The sequence below is a fragment of the Notamacropus eugenii genome, chromosome 7, assembly GCF_028372415.1.
Source record: "Notamacropus eugenii isolate mMacEug1 chromosome 7, mMacEug1.pri_v2, whole genome shotgun sequence".
NCBI classification, from domain to species: domain Eukaryota; kingdom Metazoa; phylum Chordata; class Mammalia; order Diprotodontia; family Macropodidae; genus Notamacropus; species Notamacropus eugenii.
In genome coordinates this window covers 163,117,091-163,144,897 of record NC_092878.1, presented here as the reverse complement: position 1 = coordinate 163,144,897, position 27,807 = coordinate 163,117,091, and the positions used below count along the sequence as shown (strand labels likewise).

Sequence of the window (27,807 nt, the reverse complement as noted above, 5' to 3'; positions counted from 1 at the left end):
CCTTCTCCCACATATGCAGCGTGGGTCACCATTTGAATTCCTTTACCAGCACTCCTGTATTCTAATCCTCTGCCAACAGCTTACCAATATGGGAGATGAAAGGGAGATGCCTTATTGACCACCTTAAATCTACTTACTTGTCTAAGCTACTTCCCATGGAATTATTGTTCTCCTTATAGGAAGATCATATGTTATGTCCATATTCTTTCAAAGATCTCTGATGGTGGCTCAGTAATTACACCCACCAGTTCTTTCAAAACTTGGAATTTCAACTTCCTATTCGTTATTTTGACCTTCTCCTTTTCAGTCCAAAGATTCTTCTCCTTAGTAGAGAAACAAAAACAAAATAAACACAAAACAATCTGCATTGCATCTTCATCCGCTGTCTTCTGACACATCCACCATAAACATCTGTTGCTATCCCTCTTTTGATCTTCCTTTTTCCTAAAATCATTACTGCTGTTAGCATTCCTCTCTTTAAATGTTCTTTAATCAGAAGGAGTTAGGAGAGAAAGAGAAGCAGTTGTCTAAAAAGAAGTGGATATACAGGGAAAGAAAAGTCCAAATGAGCTCTGAAAGTATCTTCCACATAGAGGGAATGGAAGCAAAGATGCTGAATGCAAATTGGGACTTCTTTCTGTAAGAAGAGTGTCAGGGGTGCTGAAGCTCAGAAAGAGCACAGGCTGCTTTAGTCATTACTGTCTTTCTTCATGAGAGCCAGGTGCCTCAGTGGATAGAGCACTGGACTCAGAAGCAGAAAGACCAATCTTCAAATCTGACCTCAGACACTTACTAGCTATGAGACCCTGGGCAATGTTCTCTTAACCTCTGTCTACCTTTGTTTCTCCATCTGCAAAATGATGGTAATGATTATAATAACAGCACCTACCTCTTAATGTTGATAGTAGGATAAACAAAGATATTTATAAATTACTTTGTGAACCTTAAAACACTATGTACATGCTGTCCTGTCTATGTGGACTTGCATGAAAATTTCATATTTCTTTCCTTCTGCATCATCACCTAAGTGCTCCCCATTATAATTCCTCCTTTTGGTTGCAAGATTGCCTCAGATAAATATAAAACCATTTTTACATATAACACAAAACCTCTTTATATAAATGTCATGGTGACATGAAAAGTACTATACAAATCTGTGTTATGGATCATTCAAACTACACATGATATTCTCCAGAATGAGAGCCACAAATGAAACTGTACTAAGAATGTGACCTGAACACAGTCATATACTGAGTACAAAAGAAGAATCATTTTAAAAATATTTTCAAATACTTTTCCTGAGCCTTCACATTTACATTTTTCCCATACCCCAATGACTAAAATCTTTGAATCTCTTCCTACCGAAAATGCTGCCAAGCTCAGACTTCTTGGACTGGAGATTTGAAAAACAAAGAGGAAGAAAAGATGGGTAAAGGAGAAACGTTTCCCTGGATTTATTCGATATTAGAACCCAAGTCTGAGAAGAAGAGAGAGACAGAGAGACAAGGAGAGAGAGAGAGAGAGAGAGAGAGAGAGAGAGAGACAGAGACAGAGACAGAGACAGAGACAGAGACAGAGACAGAGAGAGAGAGAGAGAGGCATAAAGAAAGGCAGATAGAGAGACAGTGAAACAAAGACACAGTCACAGAGAGAAGAAGGGGAAGGGAGGGAGAGACAGATACAGAACCAGAGAAGAGACAGACAAAGGATGAAAAGAGGGAGAGGAGAGTGAGACAGGAAATGGAGAGAGAGGGAGAGACAGACAGAGGCAGAGAGACATATACAGAGAAACAGAGATAGAGACAGAGAGAAAAGAGACAGAGAGATGGGGAAAGGAAGGAAGAGAAGGAGACACGGTAGCAGAAACAGACAGAGAAGAGATAGATGGAGAAAGGAAGAAAAAGAGAAAGGTGGGAGGGAGAGAGAGGGAGACAGAGAGAGAGGAAGAGAGGGAGAGATGAAAGGAGAGGAGAGGAAACAGAGAGAGACAGAAATTCTGAAGCAAGAATGAAAGCTATCTTTTGACCCCTGTCCACCCTAAACTCAACAAATCAACTAGGGCATATTTAACAATTTGTCCATATCCTTTACCATGGAAAGACATCTGGGGTACTATGGACCCTCAAGTATTGTCCTTTCAAGTGCCTCTCTCCAGTGCCTTGTACTGAAGAGTTTCGGCATACTCTGTTTGGCACAATTCTTAGTGCTTTACAGTCTAAATCAGTCTTTTCAGCTCAGTACTCAGGCAAGCTAAAAATGTATATCTTTCAGAGAGAAGCCAGGTATCAAATAGCTGAGTTAGAGATCCCAACTGCCCCCAAATACAAAATTATACAAATTCAACAAAACACATTTTACAGTGTTTATCGTGTTGGAGACATACTTCTTAAGGCACAAAATACATTCACATTTCTCTCTAGTTGCTGAAGATTAGACACTTTACTTTCTAATCCCATTGAATCCATGGGGCCCCCTACTTTTCCTGCAAAGAGGATCATAGAAGAAAATGAACTGAATCATTCACCATTGTGTTTAATGACCAGATCTGTTGGGATTGGAAGTTCAAATCCGTGTGGACGGTCTCGGGCGGGTAAAAGTGGGACTTCTAAATCTTAGAGTCTTATGAGGCCCTCCATGAACAGCGGGGATTCGAGAAGGTCAGACTGAGCTAGCTCGGCTAGCTCGGGTATTTTCGCCTCTCCCCAGGAGATACGTGATGGGTGGAGTCTCCCTGCCCTCGAGGTCCCGGATCTGGGCACACTATTGTTATCTAACAGCACGGTATTTAGATGCAAACTGTGCGGCTGAAGGTTAAGTAGGATTGAGGAAGCCTGAAAGCTCTCTTAGCACGTGAGGAGCCAAGAGGACAGTAGGCTCCACTTTTCTTCTTTCCTCTCTCCCCTCCCCCTCTCTCCCCGCTTGTACTTCTACTTCCAATCCCTTAAGATCTTAGCCTCCTTAGGAAATCTCCCCCTCTTCCTCCTAAGGAAGACCCCCTTGCACTTGTAACTAGACCCTGAAATAAAGCTCAACCCTTGTTCGACTCTGGAACATCCTTTCTCTCATATGAGCATCCGGTTTTGGCCAACCGAAGACCTCGGAGGTGAGGTAAGAAGACTCGGGTAGCCCACACAGGCCTCTAGGCCTGGCACAGATCTATTAGGAATATTTGTTTTAAAAATTAGAAAATAATATTCAAACAGCAGTTTGCAGGATAGCGTCTGACAGAGATCCATTTCTATCAAGAATTATCCCAGTGTGGCACAAGAGCCTTTTCTAGATGTGAAAAGTTCTAGATAGGACCTCATGATGTTGGATTTTAAGTTAGATTACAACTTAATATTAGAAAGAGTATTTGTCAAACAGAAGGAAAACAATAAAAGGAGTATTTCTCTTTTTTCAGGTAGAAGACAACGATGGGTTTCTTCTACGCAAAAGAAATGCTAAAAATACAAAAGATTCACACTTGCACATTGACAAATCCCTGAACGTGAAGCAGCAGTTTATAACTATTATGCTGTCCTGTGAGACTGAGTGGGAGAAAAAATTCAGTGCTCCAGCACACAAATCTGGTAGAGAAAAATTGATTAATTCAGTTACTCTAAGCATCTTCTGACAGAAAATGCAAAGAAATAAAAAAATTATGAAAATTTCCATGCCCAAACCATGTTCTTTGTTTTTTTTTTCTTTTTTAAGAAACAAGGCATTTTTTCTTTGTTAATCTAGCTCTTTAATCTCTTACCAATGGGAGTAATCTCTAAATGTATGTAATATGAAATCAAAACATATCAATAAAACTGAAAGTGACAAAAAATTAGTCTTTCCCACTATTACTTAGCCCCATTGAGTGTATATATACAGGCATAGATATACATACATACATATATATGTATATATATACATATGCACAGGCATATGTATGTATATATATACACATATATGTGTATAGATGTATTGTGTACAGAGATATGCATGTAAACGTGTAATACACTGTGTGTGAATTGCACATGTGTGCACATGTGTAAGATATGTATATACATAAATTATGTACTGTGAAATGCACAATTTAACAAGAACAATTTAAAATATGAACAGATAAATCTTTTCATGGTAATAGAATGACATTGGATTATCATGTAATTACAGTGGTTATGATATTTTGAGGGAAATATGCAAGAATCCTGAATTCTGTTCAGTTAGAGACAGATAAGATAAGGAACTTCAGTGGCTTTTTTTCTTCTGATGCATTTGGATAACATCAATCTTTAATTCTCCCTTTCAGAGTAGTTTAAATAACAGTGTTAATGTCTTTTCTCAATATTAATTTTATACAGGAAGGAAAAATGAATAAATCTATAAAAACCTAGGGGAGAGGTAGCAATGGGGTACTAGGAACATACATCCCAGAAAGCTAGTAGCATGGGAAAACACTAAGGATTTTTAAAAATTTATATCTCTAACAAAATGGTGTGATATGCATAGAAAAATGTTATTACACTTCCTTTCAGTACATCAATCTCTTCTGACAACTTTTGTAAGTTCCTTTTGACTCTGATCAATAGCAAGTAAAATAATCTAGAATATGTCACTCAAGAATAGTCATAGGATGATGAGTCACATCTACTTCAGGAACTAGGAGCTAGCAGACGTCTTTCTGATAACGCTGTGGCAAACGCTCTGTGCTTTAGTGAGGCAGAAATCCTTTTCACCACTGGGAAATTGTTTCACCACTTATATCACGGTACTTATATTACTTACATCATTGGCTGACACTCAACATGCTTCTAAGAGTAATGAGAAAGGTGGCAGAAGCATCACATTACTAGAGTGCAGGGAAGGCTCTCATATCAAGGCATATTGTTCTTCTACCACATTGACCTCGAAGTCATTCGGATCACATCTGTGCCATATACTCAGTGCCTTGCTTGACTTAGGTCCCTTGGTTTGGGGACTGGATAGTTTCATTGCCTTTGAGGAAAAAAACTGTTCCAGACTAAGTGAAGTAGGTATGTTGTGTTGTTGTGGTGGTGGTGGTGGTGGTGATGGCAATTTTCCAGTGGTTAGCATGTATCATGCTACAATTGTGTGCTTGCTAGGATTAATGTTAATTTGGGAAACAAATGTATTCTGCTTCAAGTAAGAAGTGGGATCTTGTTACATGAGATGGAAACTCAGAGCATGTTTGAACTGATCTCAGTATTAATCTGGGCAACCAGACCTGGAGTCAGGAAAACTCGCCTACCTGAGTTCAAATCCAATCTCAGACACTTCCTAGCTGTGTGACCTTGGACAAAGCACTTAACCCTGTTTATCTCAGTTTCCTCATCTGTAAAATGAGCTGGAGAAGGAAATGGCCAACCACTCCAGTATGACCCAAAATGGGGTCATGAAGAATCAGACACAACTGAAACAAGTGAACAACAATGTTAATCCAGGTGAGAGTGTTTCTACTGCTGTGTCCCTAGCTCACCATGCAAGAAAAGGTGTCACAGCTGTCCCCAAGCATTTCCAAATGTAGGTATAGATTGCTAGGAATGGCAGGAGAATAGGGAATGGCAGCGTCCTCTTGACTCAGTTTCTTTGCTGTTTTTTATTCTTTAAATGGGAAAGTTTCTACCCTTTAGCCCATGAGTTCTTAACCTTGGGCCCACAATCCCCCACTGGGTACATGGATAGATTTCGGGAGAACTGGAAAAAAAAATTACCTTAATATTTAAACATAATTAGTTTCATTTCTAAACATAGGTATTATATTTTATTCATTTTGCAATATGGTTCTGAGAAAGATCCAGAGGCTTCCCCAGATTGAATTCCCACAGCATTCAGGACATAAAAACGACTAAGAACCAGACATGGACCTGGTTATGATACCGTTTTTTAAAATGTAGAGTTCCGATAATCAACTTGAATGTTCCCAAAAGTATCTGCCAGTTACCTGGAATTCAGTAAAGCTAAGTGAGTTTTGTTTCATTATTTCTGTGAAAAGTCAATCAATTTCTTTCAGGTCTAAGCCTCAAAGAGAAGTATTAACGTTGTTAGAAGCACAATCTTTTTCTCTTTTCACAGAAAATTTCTGTGACAGGGACAAGAGTCACCCAAATATGCCTCTATATCAATAGCTATGTAGATATCTGCACCTGTAGCTGTATTTTCATAACTGTATAAAGATACCTAGAAAACTTAATAATTAAATAATTAATAATTAAAATAATAATTAAAAATCAATAATTAAATTAATCTAGCAATTAAAATATTTCAACGAGATTCTTAAAGAAATATTTGCAAAGAAATATGTAATATAAGTTTGGCCTTTTTATAAATCCATTCATCTTACCACTTTAGGACCCCATAATTACTATGATGTTAAAAATTTGATGGATCTTGGGACAGTTTTTAAAAATGGATAACCAAGAATATAAGAATGTGTACGAATTTGCTGCAGATGTTCAGTTAATGTTTATGAATTGCTACAAGTGTAACCCTCCAGACCATGAGGTTGTAGCTTCAAGATGTTCTGAGATGCAGTTTTCCAGGATCCCAGAGGAACCCATTGAAAAGAATGCCTGTATGTTATATTAAAAACATATCACAAAAGCTTTTTGTAGAGAAAGTAGTAGTGATGTTTCCTCTGAAAACAACTCTGAAGAGTCACCTGATGAATGAATACAGCACCTTGTAAAACTTCAGAAGCTTAAAGTAGTTCATCAACACCTACAAGTTCTGATTCAAGTATCTTAACATAAGCAAAGAAAAGGAATGAAAGATCTAAAAGAGGGAAAAGGAAAGCAAAAAGTTTATAAAGAAAGATGAAAGTCAAAGGGAAAAAATTAAGGAAATAAAAATAAAGAAAAAGTTGAAAACAGTCAAAAAAAAAAAAACCAAGCAACAAATGGTGACGTATAAATCTAAGAATGAAGATGATGCTAAGCCTATGAATTATGATGAGAAAAGACTATTATACTTGGATATAAACAAACTCCTCAGAGACAAGCTTGGTCCATATAATAGAGAACCATCTTTAAGGAATTCAAATCCTGATGAGAAAAAAATTGACTTTGAAATACTCAAAAAGCATCAACTCAGAGAACTGGAATCCCTCTGGAATCAACTTGTGGAACATACCAGCAGTAATTAAGATCAAAATTCAACTCAGATATTAATAATGTTTCTGAACCAGCTAAATAAGAGTTACTGGAGTAGCAAGGAACTCTGAGAGATGAGAGGCAGCATGTGCCAGGAGAGTGAAACCATCATCACCATCTCCACTATCATGGAAACAGTCCAGAATCGTGATCCTAGGAGCCCTTCCCCAATCTGCCAATCCTCCTTCTAGTCCACTCCCCATCACCATCACCGAGGAGAGTATCCCCTGAAGAAGAGTGATCTGCCATCTTCACCCCCATCATTAACACCTGACCAACAATCATCAATGGACAAGTAAGCTCTCTGCCTTGGTGCTACATGCCAAGGACTATGAGGCCTTTTCATCTTCCATCATGTGTGTTGTTATTTCCCCCATAAGAATGTGAGCTCTTTAATAGCAGGAACTTGGTTTTTCTATTCTTATTCCCAGTATGCTTAGGACAGTGTTTTACATATAGTAACGACTAAATAATGCTTTTTCATTCAATCAATCATGATTTTGAATTTGCAAGAAGGCTTATGAATCTTCCAGGTCAGTCAACTCATGCATGAAAGGAATTCCCACTATGAAATACTTGACAAGTGATGGTCTTGTCTTTGAAGACCTCCAAGGATAAGGTGTCCACCACCTCTGGATGATCCCTATTGCATGTTGAGAGAGCTGTACTTATTAGGAAGTGCTTTCTGACACTAAGACTAATTCTTTCTCTTGGCATCTTCCACCCATTCCTCTTATTTCTGGTCTCTAGGGCCAAGAAGAATATGCTTAAACCCCTCTTTCTCATGATAGACTTCAAAAATTTGAAAATGGCGTTCATGCTCTCCACCCAGCCACTCCTCTTTGTTTTCTCCTCTCCAAGCTACCACCCAATCCATGTCTTTCAACTGATCCTCAAGTGACTCAAGGCCTTATAGAACTCTGTCTGCCTTCCTTTAGATATGGACCAGCTGATCAGGGTCCTCTCTAAATTAATATTTCCCCAAAGTGCATACAATAACCTCAATAAGGTTGGAAGGTGGAAGATGCCAAGAGAGATTTGTCTCTCCCATCCTGGAAACTATGCCTTCCTAGCTACACTACAAAAACTCTAACAATTTAGAAGTAGAGGACTTTAATGAACTACAAATACAAAGTGGAACTTCCATCTTATTAGATGTTGTAAGGGATGAACCATATGGTATGAGATAAAGGATTTAATTCAATTCCATGAATATGTATAAGCAGCTCTATATATGGTGTGTCTAAGAAAGACCCCTCTAATCATAAATTTCTCCCCACTACTACAGTTTGTCTTGATACGTGTAATACTGCATCACTAGAAGTCTGTCCCTATTATTCTCAAAAGCATTTTCAGTTTTCAAGAGCTTCTAACTAAATGCAAATATACATGAGAAGGGTAACACTCTAGACCTTAGCCAGATTAATGAAATAAAGACCTCAGTACAAAGCCTCATACAAAACAAAATAGGACACAGGTAACAGCAGTTAGTCAACTAATTTTTATTAAGTAGGTATCATGTGCCAGACAGGGTAACAAGCTCTAAGGACACAGAAAAAGGCAGAAATAAGGAGCTCACATTCTAATCAAAGAAATAACATGCAATGACCATGTACATCCAAGTTATATGTAAATGTAATGTAAAATGAAGGTTCTTTCTGAAGGAAGTCACTAACAGTGGGGAGGAGGGAGGAAAGGTCTTCTGCCAAAGGTAAGATTTAAGCTGAGTCTTAAAGGAAGCCAGCTGAGGTTGCAGAGCCATTCTAAGAGTAGGGGATTGGTAGAGAAAAAACAGCCAGAAAAGAGAACAGAAAAAAGACCAATATGGATGGACTATAAAATATGTGGAGTCAATCAATAAACATGTATAATCAATCAATATGTGTTAAGCAACTACTGTTTACCAAACACTGTAAAAAAAAAAAGCATTGGGAATACAAAGAAAGTCAAAAGAGAGCCAGCTCTGTCCTCTAGAAGCTCCCAGTCTAAGGGGGGGACAATATGAAAATGACTATGTACAAATAACCCAGATGCAAATGACTATGTAAAAGCAACCCAGATACAAAATTCTTGGGAGATAAATTAGAGATTATTTCTAGTTAAAATTAAGGGGCTTAGGGAAAAGCTTTCTGTGGAAGGTGGGATTTTAGCTGGGACTGGAAAAAAATTCAGGAATTAGACATGAGAAGGGAGAGAGTTCCAGGCCCTGGGGACAGTCAGAAAAAATTCTGGGATCCAAGAGATGGAGTGTTTTGTTCATGGACTAGTTAGGAAACCAATGTCTCTGGTTTGAAAAGTACAAGGTGGAGTATCAAGGTAAGAAAACTGAAATAACTTTGAATACCAAATAGAAGATTTCGTATTTGATCTTGGAGTTGAGAGGGAGCCAATGGAGTATATTGAGTGTGAAGGTCACATGGTCAGGCCTTTAGTTTAGGAAGATCACTTTAACAGTTGAATGAAAGATGAGCTGGAATAGAGAGAGACTTGAGGCAGGCAATACTACCAGCAGACTGTTCTCATAGTCTAGGCATGAAATGGTGAGAGTTTGTGCCAGGATGGTGGCTGTGTCAGAGAAGAAAATGGGATATATATTAGAGATGTTTTGAAACTGAAATCAACAGGCCTTGGTGACAGGATGAATATGGGGTCAGAGAGTCAAAGATGACACCTAGGTGATGATCCTGAGGGACTAGGAGAAAAGGGATGCCATTAACAGTAATAACAAAAGTAGAAAGGTTTGAGGAGAAAGATGAGTTCAGTTTCATATCTGTAGCATCTAAGATAGATGTCTACAAGACATTCAATTTAAAATTAGTCCAATATGCAGTTGGAGATGTCAAACTAGAAGTCAGGATGGAGACTAGGTGGAGAACAGTAAGGTTTAAGAAGACTAAAAGAAGGAGCAACCACTTTTAAGTCCAAAATTAGAGCAGGGCAAAATCAGAGGATGGAAGGAGCAAGAGAACCAAGAACCAAAGGAGTCTGTTTGCCAAGTTCTACCTCACTCAACAGCCCAAGAAGGCCAAGACCAAGGACAAGAGAGAGCTTTCAGCTCTTTCTTCCTTCCTAGGAGCAAGGTCAGAAACCATGGAAGGAGCAAGAGGAAATCAATGCTCCCTTCTCTCTGAGGCAATCCAAGGACCAAGGAGGAAGAGGTCAATTATGAGATTCTGTTTTAGGCCAGAGGACCAAAGCTGAGACAGAACCTCAGACTTGGGATCCCTAACCAAGGGCAAGAATAGAGGGAGAACCCATACCTGGGTCCAGAAAAAATACCTTCACTTTCCTAGACGTCTATTTTCTACTTTCAAAAATGTAGAGTCCCACACAAAGACCTTTGATATCTTTACCAGCTCTAAATCTATCATCCTAGGAGCAAGCAATTCTGTCTCTGGAGGGATCATGGAAGTGGTTGCTTAAAAAAATCAGAACATACATGAATCAATCCATCCATCCATTCATTCATCTACCCAGCTATTCATTCTCTCACTTAGTTGCTAGGTTTTTCACTTCTTTGTTTCTAGTCTCTATGGTTTATGGCAGATAGGAATGAAATGGGACACTGATCTAGGTATAGACAGAAAAGAAAGCTGTTGAGTCCCTCTAGTAGGGAACAGAGTCCTCTGGAGAAGAGGGTAGGAAAGCTGGGCCCCTTCGTAGTCATCATAGAGGAATCTCATTCTACCTGGAGAATGACAATAATGGAAGGGCTATCCCAAAGTGCATCTGAGACTGTGTGGAGCCAAAGTCACCCAGTATGGGGATGGGGATACTCTTTCAGAACAAAGTCTGGACTGTCCTGGAGGAACAATCTTGCCCACAACCAGAAGATCAGCTGGAGTTCTCTGTGGGGAAATGCTTCATTCCCCACCATATACTCCATGAAAACAGGGGCCTATGTGGGATGTTCCAGAGCACTACACAGAATTAGGTACAAACATGATCTCAACATAGACAAATACATGTGGCAAGAAGAGATAATTTCGTTTCTCCACATCCTCCCTCCCTTCTTTTTTTAAAGTATCAGCACAATTAGATTGGATTGGAGTGGAAATGGGATAGTTGGATTGGACATGAAGAATGATTTTACTAAATTTTACTTTGTGATCCTCCAAGTCTTTTACATTCCTTTTCAATGACTTTATATCATCAGGCATATAATGGATTTTTTCTTATGGTTTGGTTGTTTTTCAGTCATATCCAACTCTTTGTGACCTCATGTTGGGTTTTCTTGGCAAAGATGATGTAGTGGTTAGCTATTTCCTTCTCCAGCTCATTTTACAGATGAGGAAACTGAGGTAAACAGGGGTAAGTGACCTGTCCAGGGTTGCGCAGATAGTAAGTGTCTGAGGCCAGATCTGAACTCAGGAAGATGAGTCTTCTTGACTGAAAGTCCAGCACTCAATCCACTGTGCCATCCAGCTACCCTTGTAGTAGATAGCTACTCCAAATACCAGAAGATCTTTGCACATTTACACCAATAACACAGCAATATTTTTCAATCAATTTAGCACCCATCCTTTAAAGAAATGGTCCCATGTTTTAGAACTCTAACAAAATCAGCAATGTCCACTTTGCTTGTATCACATGGAAACATGTATTTAGTTCCCCTAGCAACTTCTGAAGATATTAGTACTTTGGATGTACTCCAATCCAACATTCACTGCAATAAATATCCAAAATAACCACAGACCCATTAAACACTCTGACATTCAAAGTTGACAAAAAGCCTTTGGCCTTTCTTCTTCCAAAAGGAAATCATCCAGAATGACTCTGCATAATGCACAAAAGTGCCAAACGTAAGCTGCAATTAATGTCCATTTCCAAACACAGAGCTCTCCAAATAGAGAGTTCTCCAAAAGGTCAGAGCTAAGCAGGGCAAGATGCCTTTGGGCCTTCATGCTGCTTCTGGTTGCTAGCACAATTTGACTTCAATGTTGCCATCACTGAAGGCTTCTCTCCTCGCTTCCTCCACTGCACCCTTCCGATGATTCAGCCTGACCCGCCTTCTGCCGGGAGAGAGGGACCCTTTGACCACGCAAAAGCAGATTGCAGACAGGTAATTCTTTTTGAAGTTTTCATTCATGAAAGCATAAATGATAGGATTGCAGAGAGAATTGGAAAAGCCTATGATTTGCACAACAGCAAAAGTCATCTTGATGGTGACGTCATCATATTCCTTTTCAAAATTACCTAGAAAAGAAAAGCAATAGTTTTAGGACACAGATTCATCGAGTAGGGCCAGTGATAAAGTGACCCTGCCCATTTTTCCTGGTTTTACAAAAGATGGCCTGATGCTGTGGGCAGTTCATAGGTGGAGATGGCACAAGATGAGATTTGACTATTGGATGCTGACACTGTGAGTTTCATATAAGTCCCTAAGTCTCAGGCTCCTAATCGAAAAAATGGAAAAATATTTTTCCCCATAAAATCAACTCCTAGTTGTATTTATTAATGCAATAGATTTTTCTACACTCAATCTCACTAATTCCACCTTTAATTTTTAGAATTTCCAGTAGTTATTGTGAAGAAGGCACTTTGTAAACAGCAAAAGACACTACTTGGATGTGAGTTATTTGTACCTTAGACTTCCTCCCCTGGGTTCACTGTCAGATGAGCCTTTGCCTTATTTTGTGAAGACACACGTCTCATGCTACTTCCTTGCCCACTATCTACCATGCCTCCTTTACTCTAGCAATCACTTCTACTTTCTACCTAGGGGTCCTTTGGATGTTAAAGTTTTTTTTTTCTTTCTCTTGCTCTCTCTACTTCAAAGTTGTTCCAACCCTTCCCCCTTTACCTCCAGATAATGAATCATTTTTAGCCACAGCAACTTTAATGGATAGGGGAAACACCCACTCTGATTAAATCCCAGAACCTTGAAAATGAGTAACACAGCAGTTTAGAATTTAGAGGCAGAAGAGAAAGAGATGATCTATTCCAACCACCTATTTTTACAGATCAGTAAACTGAGACTGATGTCAAGTGACTTCTCAAGGTCCACCTAGCTAGTAAAAGATAGAGCTGGAACTCATAACCAGGATTTTGGACTCTAAACCCAGTATTCTTTCCAACAAGTCATAAAGTATTGAGTGCACTTCTTAGGAGGCTTTTTATGGACTTCTGAGATTTAAAAATTCTCTGGTGTAATAACATGTCTGTCACATGAGAGGCTGCAAATTTTTTTTCTCATCCTGGCAAGGCAACATTAGAGAAGGGTTTGGTAACCCTTCCCTTCTTTCCCATTTTTCTATTCTGTATGTCAAGAAAAGCAGGCTCAGGTAATTCGAATAAATTTGCCTAGTGTTACTCAAAGAGACCTATGGGTCTTAATGACCCAAATGAGAAGGCAGCATTAAATTGGAGCCTAGAGTCTAGAGTCTCTAGACTAGTGTTTCTGAATCCGAGGTCCACGGATGGTTTGAGAACAGATTTCAGAGTGTCCATGAAATTGAACAGGAAAAAATTACATCTTTATTTTCACTAAGCTCTAGCTGAAATTTAGCATCTCCTTCATTTATAAATTTTTTAAGGTAGTCTTAGAAAGGTTCCATAGGCTTCACCAGGTTGTCAAAGGGGTTCATGACACAAAAATAGTTAAGAGCCCCTGCTCTAGGCTGATGGGAGTGACTAAAACAGGTAGGAGACACATTGTTCTGATATTGGGTGAGGAAGAGCACTGAGCAGTCAACCCTGATCCAACCAGATATTGAGGACAGGGTTACAATTTAGAGTATCAATGGGGGTCAAGCAGTTCCATCTATTGAGACTTCTATGAAGGCACAGTTCAGAAGTCTATAGAAATCCTTGTAAGTCACACAATTAAGAGCGGGATAGATTCAGAAGGCCAAGTATCTCTGCCAAGATATGGCAGTTTTGAAATATGTCCTATGGTTCCTGGACTACTCTCTGGGATCACCATAAGATGGAAATGGCAAAAGAAAGTCAATATCATCTCCTGAAGAGAGGCACTAGTATTCTGACCAGTAGCAGAACTGCAATGGGAAATTGGAATGAGGTGGGAAAACCAAAAGCTATATTGCATAACTGTTCAAAGGAATTGGGAAGTGAGTGAGACACTAATTAGGGACAACCATGAGAGCTTCAGCTGAAGAATCATACTGAAGAACGCACAAGAAGCAACACGTCCTGGGAGACTACCAGGGGAATGACTCAGTTACTCAGATTTCTTATTTAAGTGACTTGTAGAGAGATGTCACTGTTTCCCGTAAGATCTGTGGAACCCCATTTGCTTTATTTATTCTAGAACAGAAGTTTCCAAACTTATTTGACCTGTTGCCCCCTTTTAAAAAGAAATTACTCAATGCCCCCCTAGAAATCTACTTTCTTTAAAACTTATTTTTTTTAACTTTCATCATTTCAATATTATATATATATATACATATATACTTAATATTGAGGGTTTTTTCTTGCATTGAAATTTTGATAACATAATATTGTAACCACATGGAATCATATTGTAAACAAGTCATTACACACACATATTCCTGATGCTATATGCTGGACTTCCCAACAATGCATGACATGCTTGCCTGCCAACACTCGCTTGTTAAGACCTGTCCGTGATCTTGACCACTGGTCACTTATAACTTTTATTTTGTGTATTTATTTGGCAAATAATATAATCACTACAACTTTAACTCTGTTACACAAATGCTTTTTCAAAATTTTCTTATCTTTTCTTTTTTTCCTTATACTTCCATTGCCCCCTTATTTTTATTCAATGCCCCCCAATGGCACATGAGGCTATCACCACCTCCCTGGATCATTCCAGCACCCTCTAGGGACAATATCACCCACTTGGGGAACCTATTTGACCTAAAAAGGAACCAGTTCATTCTTTGAGCGTTGTTGAGTCACATGATTGAAAAGAGGATTTGTGACAATAACTTGGGTGGTGGTAGATTGTAACATATCCTGATGACCTGAGAGGGCAATAAGCCAGAGAAATGAGAAATACCTCAAATTTAACCCATACCCTTTATGTCATGGGAGATCCTCAGTAAACAGGGTAACCCATCCCTATTTTCCCTAAGTTAGATTTATAATCAATCTGAAAACTCTAGGTTCTAAATAGTGTGGGATTTTTCTCTGTTTTTTTGACATTCATGAGCATATTAATACAACATTAGGTCGTAATGGCAAAAACGCAATGTGGAATAATAACGTCTTAGGTAATAAAAGAAAATAAAACACAGACAATTTTCATCTCTTAGGTCACATAATATGCAACGTTTCTAAATGAGAATTGGAAGACTGACTTTTGGCGATGTGTGGTCAATTAGCATGACCAAAGAGCACTGGGATCTTCCATAGTATCTGTAATGATTCAAGTCCTGCCTGCAGAAATGAAACCTATTTAACACCCTGCTCCCTTGTCGCAATAGTCTAGTATTTCTGAAAGAATGAGGAAAGGGCCAATGTTAAATATTAAGTACTTTCTCCTCTCAGTGACAGGACCCTCTTTTCAACTATTTTATATTATTGCTATATAAATTACATATTATTAGTAGTATACTCATAATCAGAGACAAGGGAATGCTGCCATCCTGAGACTAGGAATGACAAACACTTACTGTATTCCATCATCATGTGAGTTACATGGAAAGGAGCCCAGCATACAGTGAAGAGGGAAACGACCATCACCATCATGATGACAGCTCGCTTCTTCTTCCTGGGAGGAAAAAAGCAATAAACTCCAGAATGATTGTGAATTCACACATTGTTACATTTTTATTGACATTTTATTAGCCTGGTTCTTTTGCACATGAGTATATTTATCTGCTAGCCAGCTATCTGAGCCTGGCATCCTCACCAATCATTTCTCAAATACTACTCTGGACATCACCAGAAGAACCAGCTTTCGTCTTAGTCAACAATTCCATTCCACGAGTAAGGCACCATGACATAGTAGATAATGCTGGACTTGGAGTATGTAAGACTGGGGTTCAAATCCTGTCTCAGACAATTCCTACCTATGTGAATTCATTCAGTTTATTTCAGCTCTCTCAGCTTTAGTTTTCCCATCTACAAAATACGGATAGGAACAGTATCTACCTTACAGGGTGTTGTGAAGATCACATGAGATAATGAATTACAATGTGCTTTATAAACTTTAAAATACTTTGTAAATATACTGTAATAGACTTAGTCTCAGAAGAAGCTTTAGAAATCATCTAAATCCAACCAATCTAAACCAAGCCCTTCTTATCACAAACAAGTAAACTAAGGATTCAAAAGATCAAATATATTACCCATGACTCCCCAGATAGTGAGTGATAATAGACAATAGAGTGCTTTAGGGTTTGCAAAGGGTTTCATGAGTTATCTTATCTAATCTTCACAATAACCCCAGAAGACAGGAGCAAAGATCATTCTCATTTTACAGATGAGAAAACTAAGATAGAGGTTAAGTGACATGTTGAGTGTCACACTGCCATTCAGTGTCTGAGGCAGGATTTGAACTCAGATCTTTTGGAATCCAAGTCTAGCACTCTACCCACTGTGTTACCTAGCACATGTCTTTTATTTAAGGACAACATGAGTATGTCTGCAGGATAGTTGACAGTGAAGAATGTAGACAACAACAACAATAATAAAAACTGACATATATTTAATGCTGTTTGCCTTGAAAAGTACTTTATATATGTGGCAGGAAGGACACCTAATCTGGAGCCAGAGGAGCTAGGTTCAAATCATGGCACTGTTAAACACAAAGTACCTTTCAAGCTAAAAGGAATTCAATATCTTCCATTTATCATTATTAGTATCATCACCATTACTAAACACATACTCTTCTGCCAACTGTTCTGGAGATATATTTGTGTTTTCCTTAAAAAATAAAAAGTCAAAGTCTCTGAGTTTATTTCTTTTAGTTTCACTTTTTACAAAAGAATCATTTGTTGTGAAAATGAAACACCTGAAAATATTTAAAAGTATAACATCAGAGTAATATAAAGTAACATTTAAAAAAGGATAATCCTACAATTCCAGTATCTCAGGACTGGAAGAAATTTCCAAGGTCATCAAGTTGAACTTATATTTTAATGATGCCTCCAACAACCATATGGATACTTGAAGCTAGGGGAAGACCATTACTTTCTAAGGTACACCATTCCACTTTTGGACTGCTGTAATCACTAGTTATGTGACCCTGAGCAAATCACTAAAACCTGCTTGCCTCAGTTTTCTCTTTGTAAAATGAGTTAGAGAAGGAAATGGAAAATCATTCTAGTATTTTTGCCAAGAAAATCCCAAATGGGATCATGAAGAGTTGGAAATGACTGAAAAATGCACAGCAAAAGAGAAATAGGCATGCATGGAATCCAAAGTGGAAAGCAAGTGTTTACTTTAACACACAGGCTACATGTGTACCTCAAAAAATAATGAAGCTTCTGATGATCACTAGGGTACCCTAAATGAAATGCAGATTTTTATAAGATTTCATGTGCATATATGCATATACATACATACATGTATATTTGTGTATATAGGGTGTCCCAAAAGTTTTAGTGCCAAAAGTATATAGTACATATACACACATATACATACCAAAACTTCACTGTGATAAATAATAGTTATATATGCACATGCATACATGTGTGCACATGTAGGCACATGTATGTATATACACAGGGGTATCCTGAGAAATGCTTAGCAACTGCCTCTCCCAACTCCACAAAAAAGTTTGCAAGGCAGACTTTCAAGTTTGACCTGCATTATTAGCATTTTTTCCAGCACTTTCTTAAGTCCAGAAATCAATAATGACAAGAACAACGAAAATCAAACCCTGATTTCTAGCACCACTTTCTGAGGTATATAAGTTCATATTGAAAATTTAAAAATTGGCTTTTGAAAACTGGTTCAAACTGTCTCCAGTCACCCTTGAACATAGTTAGTTAGACATGAATATGGATTTATATAGACATAGTGTGCGTATATATGTATATACACACACAATATATGTGTGCATATATAAACGTGTATGTGTAGGTAAATGGGATACATACATAAATATATGTACGTATGTATGTATCCATGCATACAGACAACTATACATAGAAGTGCACATACATGTAGATATTCAGGAATGAGTTGGAACCCTCTCCAGTGGACATGTGTATGTATGTATGTACATATGAATGTGTATATATAAGTATGTGTGTGTTTGTGTATGTCTATGCATGTATGTGTCCATGCACTTGTACCAGAGCTCCAAATGAACAGCAGTCCTGGGGGAAAATATGTCTCATCCTATTCCCTGTCTCCTGGATGGTTTAGGAAGCACCCTCAGGAAATCTGAATAACTCCATCCAATGGCCCCCCAAGGAACCTTGGTGAAGAAAATAGGGTTACTGAGTGTGAGGGAATTTGGAGGATTGGGAGGGAGAGTGCTAGCAGGGGCCTGTTAAAGGAAGTTGGAGAGAATGGTTTTCATCTGGAGGAGCATCTATGGAGAACTAAGGGTTGGTAAAGAATGAAGACTCCATTGCATAGGGACAAATAGTCTTAGTATACATGTGCCATATACTCATCTTTGGGTCCCTAGATCCTTAGGGTTGAGGTTGGGATTTGTCTTAGCAACATTCAATTAAAAAAATTTCAAATTAAAAGAGTTCAATTCAATTGAATTCATCTGAAAAACAGTTGGAAATAGTGGATATTGTTCTGTATGGACTCAGGAAAGACGCGTTCAAATCTTGCCTCTGAGACTTCTGAGTACTAACCCTGAACAAATCACTTAAGTTTTCAGAGTCTCAGTCTCTACACCTGTAAAGTGAGGGGATAATATTATTTCATAGATTCATTGAGTAAATTCTCATGAGATAATGTATGCAAAGAGCCACACCAATGTTCATTTTCATTATTATGCCATTTACATAAGCATCTTCTAAGTCAGAGCAAATCTGTCTACACACCAACCTGGTTATCTTTGACATTTCATTTCCATGAATAGCTTTGAGGACCGAAGAGTCTCCCACTCTTCTCTTAATCCAAAGCACGTAGCCAATTTTACTGTACAGAACGAGCATCACCACAAGAGGCAGGAGGAAGAGGATGATGAGGATGAAAGTAGTGTATATCCTCTGGTGGCCAGGACTGCTCCATTCTTCCAGACAGCAAATGTGTTCTTTTTCATATAGGAAATCATATTTAACCTATAGAAGAAGAAAGGAAATCCAGAGAACAGAATGGTCTGCTTCTTTGTTTTGATATACCAGATAAAATTGCTTCAATCTTCTACAATTTAATGATTTTTAAAGTACTGAAAAATTTGCCTTTAAATCATCAAAGTGACTGAAGAATGTTTTTCCAATAAGGTACTTCCCCATCACCACCAATCATGGGATCATAAAGTAATAGGTTCAATGTTGGAAGGATTTTATAGGTCATAGAGTTCAAAGCATTCATTTTACAGACAAGAAAACTGAGGCCCATAAAAGTTAAGTAATTTACCAAGATTTGCATATGTAGCTACTGAGACTGAACTGTGATTTGACTCTGATTCTCACACTTCAAACCCATCACTCTTTGAAGAAGGGGTGAAGGACCTGCAGCCTTGAGATCACAGGGGGCCCTCTAGGTCCTCAGTCAAAGGACTGCACTTGAGGACCTAGTGGGATCACAGGTTCTTGTTCTATGATGTTTGTAATCAAAGGTCAGACTTGAGGACCTAGAGGGCCACATGGGGCCTCAAAGCTGCAGGTTCCCCAACCCTGCTAGTTTGAACTATAACATGGTGCCTCTCAGTTTTTCTTTTCTAGTAAGACACATACTGCCTTTGTAACTTTGAAATCCCTCAGAGTCACAGGTCTGCTTTTGAGCTCTAAGAGAAGATGAAATCAATGGATGGTATGACACTGTTCTTACTCAAGTGGACATAGAAAAGTTCTTTGTATTCCCAAGTCTAAGACATCCTTCTCACTCCCTGTGTCAGCTCATTCCATTTCAAGGAATGATGAATAGACCTTGCATCCCCAGGGTATGCTCAAGCTCCTTCAGGTTTGCAGTGGTTGCCAAGTTAGATGTGTTAGGATTCTGTGAGTAAATTTACCTGTAATAACTTGGGCCAAGATAGTCAGGCATCTCTCTAGGATAGGTGCGGTGTTGTCGTGGTTAGTACAGCAAAAATGCTCTTTCATTATGCTTTTTATTGGCCTCAGTTTCCTCCTCTGCAAATGCAGGTATTGGACCAGTGATTATCACCCTTTTTTGCAGCATTCTTTGGCAGTGTAAGTTGATTTAAAAAACAGTGTAGTTTAGGACTCTAAACTCAATATACAGACTTTGGGAAACCCTAGAGTTTCCTTCCCCTTTCCCACTTCTATCTTTGCCTGCCAGGATCACAGTGGAAGAGGCATCATTGTGCCTCCATGGCACAATGTTTTTGTGCTTTCCTTTTTTGTCACTTTCCTTGATAACAAGCCAGGAAGAGGAGAAAGCAAATCCTATATGGGATGAGGGATAGGGAATGTGGAAGCTTTGGGGTATAGGAGGAGTTTCATAACACTTCTAGCCAAACTGGTGGCATCCCCTTTAAGAATCATTGTAGTAGAAGATTCTTAGTGCCCCTTCTAACTCTAGATCTGATAATACACCTGGCTGTCATTCATCACTATAGGCACCTACTTCCTCAGCTATCCTTAGCCAGTTCATCATTTTTCAACTATCACCAAGTTACCGTCTAGCTGATGGTTACGTGGTGGGGGTAGGAAAGGCAGAAAAGCTCCCACCTTGTTAACTAGCTCCAGGCAAAGTACAGGTCTCACTGAAGTGGTCCCCAGGACCAGTCAAGTGACTCAGCTGAGTAGGTGGTTTTCTGCTATTAACAAGGTAGGAATTCTTAAATTAATCTCTAATGACCAAATTTGACAGAATGAGGAGGTCACAATGAGTTATGTGCCCAGATGAAGGAGAAAGTTTTCAATTGTTACTAGGGCAAGGTCCTTTAATGAAAAAATAAACTCATTCCTTGGAGGGAAATGGAGGCAGAAGTAAGTACAACTCCACTGGCCCTGTTACGTTTCATCTGGAATGTAGGAGATAGAATTTTTGTCTTTCACATTCAGAGCAGCCAAGGAAGTATGTGATCTAACAGACTAGAAATAGGAGGCAGCTCTCTCCTGATGGCTTTGCTCTCTGGGACTGGCTTTATCCAGAGAAAAGAGAAAGAGAGGACATTACAGTCTTTCATATTTTCTGTTGGAGGTCTTTTAGCTATCAAACCCTACGACCATAAACTGGAGCTAATCCTTGGACTATTACAGGGTCACTGTGCATAAAATGCTTTATAAACTTAAAACGCAATTGAAATACAAGCTATTATTACTGTGACTATGAAGCTATGGAGGAGAGGATCCAAGACTTCAGAGGAAAATTTAAAAGAAAAACACCTTGAATATGAAGTCAATTGATTAGAATTTTTTTAAGTTGTGAAATGCAAACAACATGAAATGCAAACAACTCAGGAGAGCCATCTCGAGACCATCACAATAATAAATGAGCAAAAGTCCTCCTACTTAAGGAAACTGTTTTCCACTATGAAGACTGGCGTAACTATAGGAATGAGGAAAAGTATTCTCAGGGGGCAGAGTTGTGGAGATACAGGCCTTAGCATCTATTTTCAAACAATAAATTCTCACCAAAAGCAATATTAAAGCAGGGTTTGAGTGAAGTGTTAGATGACCCCATTTAGAACATGATTCCTTTCTATCTGATTTTCCTGGCAGATTCCCAAGGAAATATATGAGTGTGAGCAGTGTTGCAAAAGAAAGAGAACAAGGAATAGTTTCACAGCAAGTGGGGCAGGGGAAGATTTCCAAAATGAAGTGGTAATATAACTGTATACCTCCAGTTGCTGCACGTGCCACATGGGAGATCCAACGATTATGGCGACCAGCCAAACAATGCCTGGAAAATCATCAACTCGTTAACAACCACAGTAATAAAAACAGCTAGCATTTATTTAGCACTTTAAGGTTATCCAATCATATTTATCAGTTATTTGACAAGTACATTCAAAGATGAGCCATGGAAATAGATGATATTTGCAGTCATGACTTAACTTTGAACTTCAAAATCTAAATCACTCAAGACTATAAGCTGGTAACTGAAAGTATCCCAAGCTAAAAACACATGGAGCATTCCGACCTTTCATAGACATGCCTCCATCCTGTATCACTGTTGCTTTAAAATTCAAAGCCCTCTAATAGCGTTCCCTAACACATATCCTTTTTCTCTATTTCAGGAATGAGCATAGCCAGCTTTTTAGAAGCTGGTGTTTTCCTTCCACATTACCCACTCCCTGTAAATTTATTCATAGCGGGATCACAGGATTGAGAGCTGGAAGGTGTCTTTGAGACTCTCAGATTCAATCTGATTCACACACATGCAGAACCTAAAGCACACGGGGAGGGGGGTGGCTGGTCCAAGTCTACACAGGGAATAAATAGCAGAGCTTGGATTTGAACCCACTCACATTTATAGAGAAATTTAAGATTAGCAAGAACTTTCAGTTCAATAATTTTTAAGATACTTACTATGCTCTAGTCACTGATGCTCAGATCTGATGGCATAAAATCAAAACCAAGCCATCCCTGTCCTCAAGAAGCTTATATTCTCCTAGGAATTCACCACAAAGCTGTGAGGTAAGCAGTGAACCCATTATTATACTTATTTGACAGAAGAGAACTAAAGAGGAAAGTGATTTTTCCAAAGTCACATAGCTACTAAGTGTCAGGCATCCATACTTGAACCCAGGGCTTTTGTTTCCAAGGTCAGCGTGCCTTCACATGGCACCTCACTCCCACTTAGTTTATATCCAGAGACTTATTTAGTCCTATCATGTGGCAAGAAAAGAGAGATAGCCAATACCATGTATCACATCAACCATCATTTCAATTCAATTCAATAAGTTTTTTTTTATTATCAAGGCACTCTATAGAATTCTGGTCAAAAAGCCATGGGTTGGAAAGACATTAAGACCAGAGGATCATAGAGTTATAGGAGGAAGGGACCTTAGAGATCACTTACTTCAATTTCCCATTTTACAGATGAGGAAACTAAAGTCAAGAGAGGTGAAGAGATGAGAAATGTTGAACATAATATCAGACCATGAATATGTTGGTTAATTTGAATGAACTATTGATTTTTTCCCCTCTTCTTTACTCTTTGTTATAAAGGATGTCTCTTTGGCTGGAGATGGGGGAGATGACTACATTGAGGGCAACAGATGATGTAAAAACAACATATTTCAATGCAATTATTTTAATTTTTTTAAATAAATCAAAGTTATGTCCAAGTGATTGCAAGTAACAGTTCTGTCTGTAAACTGGCCCAGCATCAGTATAATATTTCTTGAATGCTAAGACATTTTGAGGTAATTTGGGGGGAAAGATCAAATGATTAATATTCTGTTCAAAGAAGAATAATGTTCATCCAAAATTTTGTATTTTGTCCTATTGCTACCTTTGCCTTGTTCAAGATTTTCATAAATGTTGCATCAAATTATCTTGCATTAGTGAAATGTCTGAGGACATGGGGTGGGGGACTGCATCCGTTGAAATATTTCTTTCTCTGGGCTGGAAAAGTTTGTTTCAGAACAATAATTTATTATTCTGATGCATTCAAATAACACTGAATTAATGAAAATTGTCTTGGACATACCTAAAGCACAGAGTACAATATTAATTTTTCTTTAAAACATTTATAATATATACATAAAACATTTAAAACATTATAAAACAAAATTTCTTTAAAATTATGCTATTATTGAAATACAACGAAGCAAAAATCACATTTCTCCCAAAGAGTTTTGCCTTGTAATGGAGGAAACAACATGTACATACATGAGCATATACAAAATACATCATCATCATCATCATCATCATCGCTAGCATTTATATATTAATCAAAAGCTTTCAAAACTGTCTACATATTACCTTATTCAGTCCTCAAGACAACCCTTTAAGGGAGAGCATTTCCACTTTACAAATGAGGAAACTGAGGCTAGAAGTTAAATGATTTGCTCAAGGTCACACAGATAGTGCCTGAGGCAGGATTTGAACTCAGGTCTTCCTAACTCCAACTTCTTCACTAGTACTGGCTGAACCACCTACCTATAGTATGTAAAGATGGAGTTTATATAGATAATATCCAAGTATCACTGTCCTGTATTCTTTTATAGTCAGTGTTTTTCAGACTATTACACAAGTCAACTAAATGCTAGCTTTTGGTAGCTGAATTAGAATATTGTATTAAAGTTCAGAAAAACTCCAGTACCGGATAGGACAAGAGGCACATATAACTTATCTTGTGTTCATATGTTTTTCATTTCTGATGATCTTAGGATCAAGGTACTTAGGATACCCAACCTCATACAGGCAGCTAGCAGTACAGTTGCAATGGGTAGAGCACTGGCCCTGGAGTCAGCAAGACCTGAGTTCAAATCCAGTATCAGACACTTACTAACTTTGGGTTCCTGGGTAAGTTTTTTGGCTGTTTTCTCAACCTTAAAATGGCAAAAATAATAGCACCTATCTTGTGTAGGGTTGTTGAGAGCATCAAATGGAATTATATTTGTAAACAGTACATGGCACATACTAGGTGCTATATAAATGTTTATTCTCTCCCCTCACTTCTTAAACTCACAAAGTTGCCTCCACAACCCCCTCCCCTCTTTGGTGAGTCACTCAATTACCAATAAAGGACTGTTTTATGATTTCAAAGAATGAGACTTTCAGTGCTCACATAACCTTAAAGCTTCTAAATGAGTTCCCTGGGATGACCCTTATGAATGTTCCTTACCAATCACAACTTCAAATTCAACCCCAGATTCACTGTAAGTTACCATGAAGTATTTGAGGCAATCATTATGAAACTTATCCATTCTCACTATTTCTGAGTTGTGCAGAGAAACTAGCATTTCATTGATTTCCCTTGATATAACTTTTCTGCCTTTCATTATGTTAATAGCATGCAAGCTTTCTGTTGAATATTTGAACCAACTTTCATTTTGTTATGTGATTTCCTTGTAACTATATAGGGAATCAGAAATTTTCCACATCTTTCTTCATATCAGAGAGAATGTCATGCACAATACAGAACTCATGAGATATTCAAAAATGCATACCATGGGGGGAAAACTGGCTTTATCAAATTTAATCCAAATATGGTTATTTGCATGAAATGCATATCTATTAAGTGTTATGAACAACTTTCATTTCTCTATCCATTCTATAACTCTATATTTTGTGAATGAGGAAATTGAGACCATTTGTGCTGAATATTATTAGCAATATATTGGATTTTTCTTCTGAAATTTTAGTGATGTAATTTTATATATATATATATATAGTTTTATTACTCATGAAATTATATGTGTATTATGTATTGTTGTATGTATGCCTCTGTTTTTCCATTAATGTTGAATTATTTGTTTTGTTCTTTGAATTTCTTTGACTTATTAGATCACCTTGATCTTTTGGTTTTTGCTTTCATTAATCAATTAAAGATATCAAGGTTTTCAGACATTCTTTTGCTTTCCACATTTCATGTGTTGTCATTAATTGGGCAATATGAATTTCAAGTATTCTACAGGTACTGCTGTGAAGAAAACTCCCTTTCTATTAAATCATAAATATTATATAGTTGTCTCGTTTCTATCCTATACCTGACTCCACTGGACCAGCCTGAGTCAGGCTGGCCCAGAATCCCTCGTGTTACTCACCAAAACTAAATCATGATAGTCAATAAACTGACTGGTTGAAGTAAGGGAAGGTTTATGTAGACAAAGCAGAGCCTTTTCTGATCAGATGATTGGGTGTAACAGCCAGGCCCTCTATGGCTATAGCTTTTCTTGTTGAGTTATTGTAGTCATGTTTGGCTATGATCCCATTTGAGGTTTTCTTGGATAAGATACTGGAATATTTTTCCTTCTCCAGTTCATTTTACAGATGAAGAAATTGAGGTAAACAGGGTTAAGTGACTTGCCCAGAGTCACAGAACTAGTAAGATCCAGATTTGAATTCATATCTTCCTAGCTCTAGGCCTAGTACTCTATCCACTGCACTATCTAGCTGCCCTGTGGTCACAGCACTTCTAGCTAATTTAGTGGTGAGCCCTCTCAAGGGACAGAGAAGGGCCCCCTTACTAATCCAAGGGGATTAGTGTAATGGAGGGGTGGGAAACCTGCAGGGTCAAGGCCATATGTGGTCCTCTAGGTCCTCAAATACAGACCTTTGACCGAATCCAAACTTCACAGAGCAAATCCCCTTAATAAAAGGAGGTGTTCTGTGAAGTTTGGATTCAGTCAAAGGGCCACATATGAAGAACTAGAGGGCCACATGTGGCCTCAAGGTCACAGGTTCTCTACCCCTGTTTGTCTACTTAAGGAGAATGAGATGGAGCATGAAGATATCACCATCAAGTTACATCTTGCTGGGTATTTCATGCATGCTAAATTTTTTACAACTCACCATAATAGGTTATATAGTCTCCACCATTTCCTTGCATAATCTACATAAATCACCACATCTGGAATCTAAGCTAACCCTACTATAATTTCTGATCACAACCTCCCTGAGACTGTATTATCACCATATATCCCTTCACTTAGCCATTCTTTTCATTCTCCTTTATCAACACAGCATTGATTGAGTTCCTTTGGATGATGCTGTAGTGCCACTGCCATATTCACAGAGCCTATGCTGATGCAATTCTGAATCCTGAAATACAACAGACTCTCCACATGGAATACAGAACCAAAATATCTATTCAGACACCAGAAAGCCAAATCCATCATAGTAACAAAGAAAGCTATATGCACTAACAATGCAGAGGGCAATACCAGTCCCAAGTCTTCCCTTTGTTAGGCTTCCCACAAACCAGTGCCCTTAAACAAATCACAGACAGACTGCCTTAAACAAAATGCCCTTCTCTCACTCACAGCCAGTTGCCTGCTTGCCTGCATCTTTCAGCTCTGACTGCTCTCTGACTAACTTCCTCTCAGCTCTGCTCTAGCTCCATCTCTTCCTGTTCCACCCCTCCTGCTCCATCCCTTTCTTGTCCACTCATTCAGCAAACTCCTGCCACCACAGGCTCCATGTGACTCAGACTTCCATGTGACCCAGGCAGGTCGCATGGACCTATTAATGAAGAGGAAAGAGTTTCCCATTTAAATTACCATTACAGTTGTCCAAGCAGTGTCTTTAGATTCTATTTTCGGCTCTTAGTTATTTCACAGATTATATCTGGAGGGAAGCCCCTTGAGGCTAACATTTGACAAATCCAATGTCATGTATCTATTATCTCCCTTTATTTCTTAGTGAAGTAATAATGTCTGCTTATTGCAAAAGCATTTATATGCCTCTCTTTTAAACTCTATTGCCGCAGACAAACTGAGACCTGGGAAAGACCTAATTTTAAAAAGCCGAGGCCACCCACTGTATTCTGGGCCATTGTCAGTCATTTTGAAATTTGTCTTGCCGCTGGACTCTGACGACTCTGGAGAAGAGAGTGAGACCGACCACTTTGTACAGTTTTGCCCCAATTAAATCCAATTCTCTTGCAAGTCAAGACATCATACTCATGACGTCATTGGCCCTTTTTGAGAAAGAAGGATCATCAACAACACCAACAACCT

At 38.4% G+C, this 27,807-nt stretch overlaps 1 protein-coding gene across 3 annotated transcripts in view; it reads right to left on the bottom strand.

The window, feature by feature from the left end:
* Positions 1-8,638: 8,638 nt before the first annotated feature.
* The window catches only part of QRFPR (pyroglutamylated RFamide peptide receptor), a 208,335-nt gene continuing 189,166 nt past the window's right edge, over positions 8,639-27,807 (bottom strand). For all 3 annotated transcript variants that reach the window (XM_072625261.1, XM_072625260.1, XM_072625259.1), the window contains 4 exons: positions 22,015-22,076; positions 19,089-19,324; positions 15,743-15,840; positions 8,639-12,338 (listed from right to left, as the gene is read on the bottom strand). In XM_072625261.1, the coding sequence (XP_072481362.1) occupies positions 12,061-12,338; positions 15,743-15,840; positions 19,089-19,324; positions 22,015-22,076 (674 nt within the window). In that variant the 3' untranslated portion in view covers positions 8,639-12,060. The remainder of the gene's footprint in view (positions 12,339-15,742; positions 15,841-19,088; positions 19,325-22,014; positions 22,077-27,807) is intronic.